General features: G+C 43.7%; 1 protein-coding gene across 3 annotated transcripts in view; it reads right to left on the bottom strand.

Annotated features, from left to right (window-relative positions):
• The window catches only part of CASKIN1 (CASK interacting protein 1), a 160,091-nt gene extending 148,329 nt beyond the window's left edge, over positions 1-11,762 (bottom strand). For all 3 annotated transcript variants that reach the window (XM_075179309.1, XM_075179311.1, XM_075179312.1), the window contains exon 1: positions 11,295-11,762. In XM_075179309.1, the coding sequence (XP_075035410.1) occupies positions 11,295-11,388 (94 nt within the window). In that variant the 5' untranslated portion in view covers positions 11,389-11,762. The remainder of the gene's footprint in view (positions 1-11,294) is intronic.
• Positions 11,763-12,142: the final 380 nt, after the last annotated feature.

Raw genomic sequence — 12,142 nt, 5'->3', positions numbered from 1 at the left:
GAAGATAAAACACTCTGCTTATCTGGAAACTGACAAACTGAGGGAACCACAAATAATCTCTGTAATTATTATGTAGAGAAAGTGGAAACGGTACAGTAACTTCAGCATTTTGCTGAGTTGGAATTTCCAGAGTATAAACAACTGTTTGAGTGATTAATGATAGAGACAAATAGCACTTCAATAACAATTCCGCCTACACAAGTGACCACAAAGAGCCGTAATCACTTTGTCACCTTCTTGCAAACAGTGGATAAATAGGGTTTATTTAAACAGCATGTAACACATACACCAGTACACACTTCTCAAAAAGAGCTGTATTTACCACAACATGGGAGGGCTGGGGCTCAAACAACTACAGATGACAACCTTCTGGCAGACCGGAATTAGAGAGAAAGGAAATTCATTTTTAAAACCACTTTTACATAATAAAAGTATTCCTTTACACTGAGAATGTAACGGGGAACTAAGGAAAACCTACAACATTCTGAGGCTTCTCTCTGACCTTCCCAGACCACGTCCCAATTCTAAAACTGCACCACCAATCAGTGGCTCCACCCATGAATCGCTAGGCTCAAGGCCTTTATTTTTTAACTGGGGCACATTACTGGGCATTACTATTACTATTTGGGCACATTACTGGGCATTACTATTACTATTTGGGCACATAACTGGGCATTACTATTACTATTTGGGCACATAACCGGGCATTACTATTTGGGCACATAACTGGGCATTACTATTACTATTTGGGCACATATCTGGGCATTACTATTACTATGAGGCACATTACTGGGCATTACTTTAACTATGTTGTACTATTATACACTACTATTTTGGTGGCATATTAACAGATACTATTGCAACTGCTGCAATTAATGACTGTTACTATTACTAAGGTGGCATATTACTGAGTACTGTTCGACTCATGTAAAACCCTTGTAAGACCTCCTAAATCAGCAGGTTGACCACAGCCACTCTCTGTATGACTGCCCATTGATTGGCTGAATGTAGGACTGCCCATTGATTGGCTTAATGTAGGACTGCTCATTGATTGGCTGGATGTAGTATTGTTTATTAATTGGCTGGATGTAGTGATACTTACTGACTGGCTGGATGTAGTGCTGCTTATTGATTGGCTGGATGTTGGACTGCTTATTGTTTTGATGGATGTAGGACTGCTCATTGACTGGTTGGATGTATGACTGCTCATTGATTGGCTGGCTATAGGACTGCTCATTGATTGGCTGGCTGTTGGACTGCTTATTGTTTTGATGTATGTAGGACTGCTCATTGACTGGTTGGATGTAGGACTGCTCATTGATTGGATGGATGAAGGACTGCTCATTGATTGGATGGATATATGACTGCTCATTGATTGGCTGGATGTACTGCTCATTGATTGGCCGAAAGTAGGACTGCTCATTGATTAGATGGATGTAGGACTGCTCATAGATTGAATGGATGTAGGACTGCTCATAGATTGAATGGATATAAGACTGCTCATTGATTGGCTGGATGTAGGACTGCTCATTGATTGGCTGGATGTAGGACTGCTTATTGATTGGATAGACGTAGGGCTGCTCACTGATTGAAAGGACATAGGACTGCTTACTGATTGGATGGACGTAGGAATGCTCACTGATTGAAAGGACGTAGTACTGCTCACTGATTGGATGGACATAGGACTGCTCATTGATTGGATGGACGTAGGACTGCTCATTGATTGGATGGACATATGACTGCTCATTGATTGGATGGACGTAGGTCTGGTCATTGATTGGTTGGATGTATGTGCACACTAACAAACTTAGAAGTGGTACTCAGATAACATGACTGTATTCTGGCTAATCCAACTAAGTAATTAGATCAAGTTTACAATCCAGAATAACTGTCTGTCACTGGTATAGTCTGTAGACACAGCTCTGTTGCGGGCTCTGCTCAATTAGTCTCTAAAGAAAGATCAATAATATTCCTTTGTTCCTGAATCTCTGGTCTGTAAACTAAAATTTACAATATGCTTAACTCAGACTTAAAAAAAATGTCACAGAAGAAAATTATAAAGATTTTTTTTTGTATTCTTTTGGTTTATAAACATAATAACCACCAACACAGACAATGTAACCATTGGCAGCAATTGTAAAGCATAATATAATTGATACTAAGGGGCTGATTAAACAAAGGGCTTTTTTTCATTTTCCTCTATACATCAAACGGTTACTGCCAGTGATAATTCTGCTGTAGCCGATGGTGAGATTTGACAGATTTTGCTGGCAAATCTTTCCCCGTTCCTTTGCATAGAAAGCATATTTAACAAGTATACTTGTTATTGCCAAGATGGTAGAGATTCAATTAATTTTAAAAAAAAACAAAAAACGTATTTACTAAAACGTCTAAAATAGAAAAGTGGAGGTGTTGCCTATAGCAGCCAATGAGATTCCAGCTCTTATTCTCTAGAATGTATTAGATAAATGATAGCTAGAATCTGATTGGTTGCTATGGGCAACACCTCCACAATTCTTTTATAGAAGCTTTAGTAAATCTACCCCTAGGTCTCTTTAGTGCCTACTCCCTACCTCACTTTACTTTACCTTTACTCACTTTACCGCACCTTTACTCCACCCAATCAACTCCTGCCCAGCCTGAGCAAACTACAGCTTCTCCGAAAAAAGCTGCCATTACGCTGCGTAAAAAGTAAACACACCCGCGGAAACCTAGGCGCACTTGCACAAAACGAGGGTCCAAATGACCTTCACGGTGTACAGACACAGACGCATCATGTATCCTTGTTTACTAAGTCTGCTCAGTGCTGCTGCTGGGTACCTGTAACCCGACCCATCCATTTACACGGAGCCGCTCCCTGACACTCAATGAAAAATTACTTAAACGACCAGTGCTGACGATTCTGTTTTTTTAATGACTCCTTAAATACTTAAATACTTTCCTCTGAGATTCCTAATCTCAATTTGTTTGCGTCCCGTAAGGGCTGCAGTTTAGCAGCACGCCTGAGCATCAATATGGTTGTACATAGTCCAAGATGATGACTGCCCTCCGTTGTCACCATAGAATAAATATTTCAATTATTTTTGGTTTATTTTCTAAATATTTTTTATTTTTTTTAAGTATCTAGATACATTGTGCAAATGTGATAAAAGTTTTACACACAAATACAATGCCATTGTAACATTTAAAGAAAAAAGCAAATGTACTCTGTAGTATCGCTTAATTTTTGTGGGGGAGTAAATCACTGGTGATGATTTTCTAATGTACACGTGTTTTGCACTGGTATCAAGAACACATCCGTCACACTTCTCTTCCGGTATCCAAAACGTACACAAGCATGGGTGAAAGCATGCTTTTTTTATGCCAGTGGGTAACGGCATACTTGCCAACTCTCCCGGAATGTCCAGGAGACTCCCGAAATCTGGGTCAGTTTTCCGGGCTCCAGGGAAAGCAGGCAAGTCTCCTGCAACCTGCAACTCCCTGAACAAAATAACGCAATTCGGAGTGAATTGCGTCGTGGGGCCACAATGCCGCGATGGACCGCGCCCCGCCCCTTCGGCCCTCTGGTCATGCCCCTCTGCGGACTGCATTGCCTGTGGGTATCGGCCCTCCATTTTATATAGGCAATGAGTACATCTGAAATTATTCTGGAACTATTTTAAACCAATTGATGCTGTGCTGTGAGTTAGATTACCCTATTCACTGATTACATTTAACATCTGAGTTATACTCCTCAACAGTACTGATTTTTTTTTGGTGGTGCCTACTGGGGCGTGGTCGCAGCTAAATAGGGGTGCGGTTTAGAGTGTCATAAACAGATGTGGGTGTGGTCTAATTTTCCAATTTTTCCTTTTATGTTTTTGTTTAAATATTGTCAGAAGTAGTTACGAGCGGCAAAGCAATATATGCGCAGCTGGCTGAAAAAGAGATTTAAGTAGGATAGATAAATTCACCTTATCCTCTTATATAAAAGTATTTGGATTCCCTGATCTCTGGCACCCGTGGCATTGCCAGGTTATCTATCCTGCGCTGGCAGTTTGGTCTCCAGCTAAAGAAACTGCACAGAAACAGCTGCATTTTCTCCAAATATGGAAACACTTAGCTTAGGAGCCGAGTGCCTCAAACTGTTCATTAAGTGCTACTTACCATGGATTATATGTGACACGCAGCAACAGAATGAAGACGATCACAGAATCTGTCAGGTATTTTGGGATGCCAAGTTTGTGTTTTATTTTAAGTACAAAGTGGTCTGCGGGTGGCATGAAGGTCACACGTAACCCTTTAGTGGCTTCCAATCTGTTTTAATTTTCATTAAAATTATAACTGTACAGTAGAACGGAGGCAGAACGAGCGCTGCCGAGGGTGAAATTTGAGGATGCCGGGGGCTGTTTCATCCGCTCCTGTCGCCATCCTTGTCTCTCCTCCTTATCCTCAAGTGCCCGCCTTCTCCGTGGGAATATGTCATTTTAAAACCTTACTCAAACATGCCAACTTTCCCGGAATGTCCAGGAGACTCCTGAATTCCAGGTAGGTCTCCAGGACTCCCGGGAGAGTAGGGCAACCTCCCGCATTTGCTCACTTCCTAGTAAAATGGCCAGGATTAGAGCCAGCCATGATGCGATTCTCATTGAATCTTGTTAATTTTGAAAATTACATGTAAGCGTTGTTACATCACAGGGCGGGGCCAAAATAATGTAATTAGCCCCTTGGGGTAGCAGAGATTACATGAATATGTTGCCACAAATTCCGCAGCGCTGTACAGAGAACTCACTCACATCAGTCCCTGCCCCATTGGAGCTTACAGTCTAAATCCCCTAATATACACACACAGACTAAGAGAAACTAAGGGCAATTTGTTAGCAGACAATTAACCTACCAGTATGTTTTTGGAGTATGGGAAGAAACCGGAGCACCCGGAGGAAACCCACGCAAACACAGTGAGAACATACAAAATCCACACAGATAAGGCCATGGTCGGGAACTGAACTCATGACCCCAGTGCTGTGAGGTAGAAGTGCTAACCACTAAGCCACTGTGCTGACCACTTGTATGATGAACACAATTGCAATCCATTACCTTGAATAAAGGGAAATCTCCATATCGATAAATCAGGTTTTAAATAGGCCTGATTCCTTAAGGAACGAAAATGCAGTCACATCCTGTATTGTGCGTAAAATCGCTCTGCGCATGCCTACAACCGGACCATACGTCAGTGAACGCAGCAACATTCAATTAATCTTCAAGTCAATGTACGGTACGAGTGTGCCAAGCTTGAGCGCATGCGACAACCTCTGATTCAAGCTTTGGGCATCTCAAAGGTACACGATTTTCTGTCGTAACACTCTGGCTACAGTGCCGATTACTAGTGATGATGGTCACGTATGCTGGCTAGAACATGTGTTTGCAATCAGAAGAAACTGTAAAAATGCATTTATACACACTAGACACTAATAACATCATGATATTGGAGTGAAGAAAAGAAAATAAATAAAAAAAATATTATTTTTTTTAACAATTTTGTTAGTAATGACTATATTATTAACAGGTCACAATCATTGAAAACGGTATTTTTTTCTGTGTGTTCTTTTGGGACTTTATATTCCACATATGTATTGTACGTTAGCTGCAGTGCATTGTCTGTTAGAGCAGACCGAACATCCAACATTCCCAATTGAGTATTTTGGTACCGTCTGCAGCGGCGATAGTTCCGTCATTGGGGATAAAACAAGACTATGCCAGACCATGACGAAATATGTGTAAACTCAAATCTCCCAACATACAGTATATAAGGGACGTTGTGTTGCTTTCCTCTTCAGAGGCATTGCCCCGTAGTCATCAACAGCAACAGCTCCCCCTGGAAAGTCTGACCGTGACATCCAACCAAAGTGTGATTCAGCAAATATTAATCACAGCAGCAATAAACCACTATACCAAAATAAGGCAACACCGCCACTTAGGATGTACTTTCCACAGTCAAGTTTAAATGTTATCAGCAGTATTTTAGCATTAATTAAATATTTAAACTCAGAAATGGAATAAACTTGCAGACACTGGAAGCTGCCATCATCTCCTTAGCAAAGGAATTATTGCTTATGGAAACAAGGCTGGTAACACGATCAGATGGGAATTTTCATGGAGGAGAGACAAAACCACTACTCATGTAGGATCGCCTGACAGATCGATGACAAGGTCGGAGCAACTGGTGTACAATATAATATATAAATACTTACACCACATAGTTTTCTGAACAGTTTCTCCGATACTTTTTTCCATAATGTCCCTTATAGTGTCTATAGGTTATGTCATCTATAGGACTTCCAATAGAGTCTTGTTGTAGCTACTAAATTCAATATAAGCACATCCAATAATATCCATTTTGTATCCTGAAGCAATGCTCAGTCAGCCACTATTCATATAGTGGCATCACTATATATAGGTCATACTTGTCAACTCTCCCGGAATGTCCGGGAGACTCCCAAAATTCGGGTTGGTCTCACGGACTCCCGGGAGAGCTGGCAAATCTCCTGCATCCCGCAATTGCAGGGCTAAAATGACGCGATTTGCGTCATTTTGGCCCAGCCCCCCACGACAAAGCGGCATATTTGATGCTGGGGCGGGGCCAAAATGACGCGATTCACCGTGTCCCGCCCCCCCTCCCACCCTCTAGACACGCCCCTCTCCCGGATACAAGTTGCCAAAGGTAGGCAAGTATGATATAGGTGGCGTGTCTGTACGTCTCCGGTTTCCCCACATAATTCTGGTGTCGGTAATAACAATTCATTCATGCTGGAACACGGCGGAACGCCGTTCCAGCACAAATTAAACTCTGGAACTGATACTGATCCAATAATCAATAACTTTACTAAGAAGTAAAGACTAAAGTGCCTCAGGCCTCAGTGATACCAAGTAAATTAATACGCTGCATTCTCAAGAACATTAGCCCAGCCCACAAAATGGCTGCCTCCGCTGGGCCTCAATTATAAACCATACTTGCCAACTCTCCCGGAATGTCCGGGAGACTCCCGCATTTTGCGAGAGTCTCACGGACTCCCGGGAGAGTGTGGCTATCTCCTGGATCTGCCCACTTCAGTAGGAAGTGCCCACTTCCTAGTGAAGTGGGCAGAATTAGGTTCCAAATGGGCAGAATTAGGTTCCAAACGCCACGATTCGCAGTGAATTGCTGCGTTTGACCCCCCCTGCTGTCAAATGATGCATTTGCGTCATTCCGTCACGGGGGCGGGTCCAAAATGACGCACATTTTGGAGCCCCGCTCCCCATCACACCCACCTTCCCCGGCAGGCTCCCGGAAACCAACTTTCTAAAGTTGGTAAGTATGATATAAACTACAAACAGCCCAGGTGTGGCCAAAAAAAAAAACCTATTTGGAGAAGCTTATTCCTAGGTGCACTTTGCTCAATGTAAAACAAATCTTCAAACACACACGTCATAAAGACGGTCTAAAGATTAATTTGAGCTATATTTCACAGATTGAAGTGTCACTGCAATCTGTCTATAGGAGTACATGTACTAAAGGTTGGGTACCTAGGATATATGTAACAAAACAATGTAAATCATACATGCCAACTCTCCCGGAATGTCCGGGAGACTCCCGAAATTCGAGTGGGTCTCCCGGACTCCTGGGAGAGCAGGCAAGTATCCTGCATCATAGATCATTTCTCAGTAAAATATCATTACAAATGACAGTGATATAAATAGAAATTTCTATATTTCTCAGGAAATAATATTATATAATTATATTATATAATATTTCTTTATTTTATGTCATGAGAACAGTTTATACTGTAAGTCCTTTATACATATCAACATTTCACAATACAATCCCTGGTAGACACATTGGTCCGTGGAGAGACACGTACATTATTACATTATACGCCTCGGATCTCTGCTAGTTTGTTGACGCGTCTCACAACTGATAGTGGAAATGAATTAGATTTGTACCATTCAAGCAATTATTTTTAGCCAGCTTTAAAACAATATGCACAGTAGCCATGTACAAGTGGACTCTTTCTCCACTAAACATAATAAAATAACAAGCATTGTGAAAAAAAGACATGGACTATGAACTTTAACGTGGTTAGTCAATGACCATTTAGCCCTATACTGGTGCTTACAGCCAATGCTGCCCCTCTTGTGTAATCAGATGCGTTTTCTAAACTTACAGAACCAATGGACATCGTGTTTCGCCAACATGACTTTACTAATATTATGTTAATAATTAATAACAAGAGGAACAGGTTTTTTATACCAGTCAGTTTGGACACTGGTGCTGAAAGCTGCTGCGGGTGCCTCACGGGAAGTGAGCACAGAACCGCCACACAATAAACGTTCTGTGGGGGTAAAGTGCATCGGTCGCCTACACACAGTTGAGGTTTGTGGGCTGAACCAAATCCAAACAGGTGACACTAGTAACTAGCTCAGCGGTGGGAAACAGGCGGCCCGTTGAGTCTTCGCTTGTGGCCCCCCCAAGGCGGCTGCTCTCGACCTGATCAGAACGGGGGACAGTCGCATCACGCAGGGTCATCTCAACAACATTACGGGCCCCCGGGCAAAGCAGTGCATCGGGGCACCTATATATAATTATATATATATATATATATATATATATATATATATATATATATATATATAATTATATATAGGGGCCCCGATGCACTGCTTTTTTTAAATGTACTCGCTCAGGATTTTTTTCTTGCAGGATTATTTATTCTTATTAAGAGACTTGCCTATGGGGCCCCCTTGCCCGTGGGGCCCCCGGGCACCTGCCCATCGTGCCCAATGGAAAAGATGGCCCTGGCATCACGTGACCTCCTCTGCAGAATGTAAGGCCCTCACGCGACATACCTGGAGGAGGAGGAAGAGAGAGAGTGCACTGTGCTCTCCCTCCTACCTCTGGGCGGCCCCTCTGAGTGCTAGTAGGCCACAACTGTGGCCCATCACTGAACTAGTTCCTAGTCAACTGATAGGCTGCCTCATGCTTCAGTGATGTCACTAGGTCCTAGTCAATTGATTGGCTGCCTAATGCTTCAGTGATGTCACTGGTTCCTAGTCAACTGATAGGCTGCCTCATACCTCGGTGATGTCACTGGTTCCTAGTCAATTGATAGTCTGCCTCATACCTCGGTGATGTCACTGGTTCCTAGTCAATTGATAGGCTGTCTCGTGCCTCAGTGATGTCACTAGGTCCTAGTCAATTGATAGGCTGTCTCGTGCCTCAGTGATGTCACTAGGTCCTAGTCAATTGATTGGCTGCCTCATGCCTCGGTGATGTCACTGGTTCCTAGTCAATTGATAGTCTGCCTCATACCTCGGTGATGTCACTGGTTCCTAGTCAATTGATAGGCTGCCTCGTGCCTCAGTGATGTCACTGGGTCCTAGTCAATTGATAGGCTGTCCTCTCATGAATATTTGCTCTGCCCACAAAATGGCTGCCTCCATGATGTGTAGGTGACAGGTGCACTAAGGTCTTCCATTAATCTAGACCAGGGGTAGGCAACCTGCGGCTTTCCAGGTGTTGTGAAACTACAAATCCCAGCATGCCTTGCCACCTATCTGCTGGTTATCTACTGGCAAAGCATGATGGGACTTGTAGTTTCACAACACCTGGAGAGTCGCAGGTTGCCTACCCCTGATCTAGACACATGTTTCCGTTGCCATGTGCTGGTCTGATTCATGATTTATCCACATGTATTATATTATACTTCTATCCCTTTCATAATCTACATAACTGGCTGCACGGCAACAGAGATGTGAGTAGCACAATATCATAGCCTTCTACCTCAGGAAAGATTGAAGCAATACCAATACAGTGATCCTAATGACACTGCAATTAAGGTGGAGTTTAATGGTAGCTCAGAGCCACAGGAAAAAGAATATACATGTGGCGGACATCTTTATTTATACCTATCTTACATGCAGATTACTGCTATTTAATAAGTAAAATAAAATAAAAATTAAATTGCACTGAGGACATTCATGCCATTAAACAATTGCTATATCTGAGTGGTCCTCCCATTTGATTGCAAGCTCCTGGCACCCACATGTGTTCTTGGTGTATATATATAAAAAAAAAAAATCAATAAAAACAGTAGCTGGTCTCTGTCAGTGTTGCATAGCTGATTGCCCAGGCTCACTGCACGCTTTGCTGAGTCTAGTGAGCAGATTGCTCCAGGGGAAACTGAGATTGCTCACACAGCCAATAATCAAAGTGCTTAAGGACAGTGAAATGACCCATCGCCATAGCTGTGCCCAGCTGGTCACCTCTGCTGTCAGCAGATATGTCATTCGCTAGAGCATGTTATATGGGGTGGACTGGGATAGTGAGAGTTGATCCAAGGCCCCAAATGAGACAAAAACAAGGATAGGCGACCACATGACTTAAAATGTGCCTCTTTACCAGTGGTAGAGCCCAAAATTACTACAGATTTTTATAAGAGGTGCTTAGGTGTGGTGGTATCTCCCTTTCCACCACAACCCCCCTGGTCCTTTCATCCATGTGGGCAATACCAAAAAAAAAATACTACAAACCCAGAGTGGTTAAATGCTTCTCAAAACCCCCCAATCTGTCTCCATCCTGATCCTGTCCCCTCCCACCTCTGCATCTTGCAGCAATCACAGCATCTGTAGGACGCCCCTCACCCATACATCTCTGTACCACTGATGCAGATTAGGGTCTCTCTCACTCTCACCCCTTTCCCCAGCCAGGAGAGACCAGCTGAGCTGAATTTGGCAGTGTGATGACATTAACCCACTGAGGACTGCACTGTGTGATTTTTTTTTTCCACCCCAGCTGAGAAGCAAAACTAAAGAGTACCTTTAAATCTGTGCACAATCACGATCGATGTGAAGCAATGACCCTCACTGCATATATTACCAGGCAGTACATGGAGACAGAAAGCAGGGAACTGTTATCTCACTGCTGCAAATAAAACGGAGCATGTATATAATTGCATACATGATTTATCAGCTACCACAGGGTAAAGCTACAAACGCAGGCAAACGCATTGCACTTAGATTTTCATGCACACAACTTTGATCCTTTGCATGCTGGAAAGGGCTGATGCTCTGCAGATCCCCCTCCACCATATAGTAGGTTCAATAAGCCCCCACCCCATGTTAAATCCCCTCCATATCACATCAATAGTGCAATCCATGGTGTTACAAGGCAGCAGAGCTCAGATAGGGAGACTGGGCTCCCCCGGCCTGCTAATTAATTCTTTGCTGATTTAATCCCTTTAAACCATTCAGCCAATTAAAAGCATCACGGTCCTACTCACTGGCTTTGCCTGCCTTGGGTCTCTGTAGCAGCTTCTGAACCATGCCGAGGTCCTCAGCCTTGACAGCCTGCAGCAGCTCCTGGTCCTTCCCCATCCTGCTTCCTTGTGGAGGGATCAGCCGGGGCTACAGCGAGGAAAGGGTGATCCTGCAAGTGGTCTGCTAGGTCCTTATAGTCGGAGCATCCTTCCTGGAAGAGGTGATGATCAGGAGATAGAGAGTGAGGGGGAGATGGGGAGAGGGTGTCAGATGTGCTGGGGGGGTGCACAGACACCTCCAGCCGGGAGGAGCCAGGCACAGACTAAGAAGAGGGATGCAGCAATCACCATCCTGGAAGGGCTGGGATATGGGGGTCCCCGGGTGCAGGGTCTATAGAGTGACCCAGGGTGAGGAGGTGGGAGCCAGGGGTGCAGAATGACAAGAGATGACAGTGTGTCTCTGGATGTGAGCTGTCTCTCTCCCCTGCCCCTCTCTCTCTGTCTCCTGATCCCTCCTCTTCTCCCTCCCTCCCTGTATTGGCTGCACCGACTGTGAGCTGCATCCAGAGGCGGAACCACCGAGCACAGCACCAAACACACACCTCGGATACAACCATAACACTGCACTCTACACACACCTCACAGATACAACCATAACACTGCACTCTACACACACCTCACAGATACAACCATAACACTCCACTCTACACACACCTCGGATACAACCATAACACTGCACTCTACACACACCTCACAGATACAACCATAACACTGCACTCTACACACACCTCAGATACAACCATAACACTGCACTCTACACACACCTCAGACACAGCCATAACACTGCACTCTACACACACCTCAGACACAGC

This window comes from Mixophyes fleayi, chromosome 7, assembly GCF_038048845.1.
Source record: "Mixophyes fleayi isolate aMixFle1 chromosome 7, aMixFle1.hap1, whole genome shotgun sequence".
NCBI lineage: Eukaryota > Metazoa > Chordata > Amphibia > Anura > Limnodynastidae > Mixophyes > Mixophyes fleayi.
This window is presented reverse-complemented; position numbering and strand designations above follow the sequence as displayed.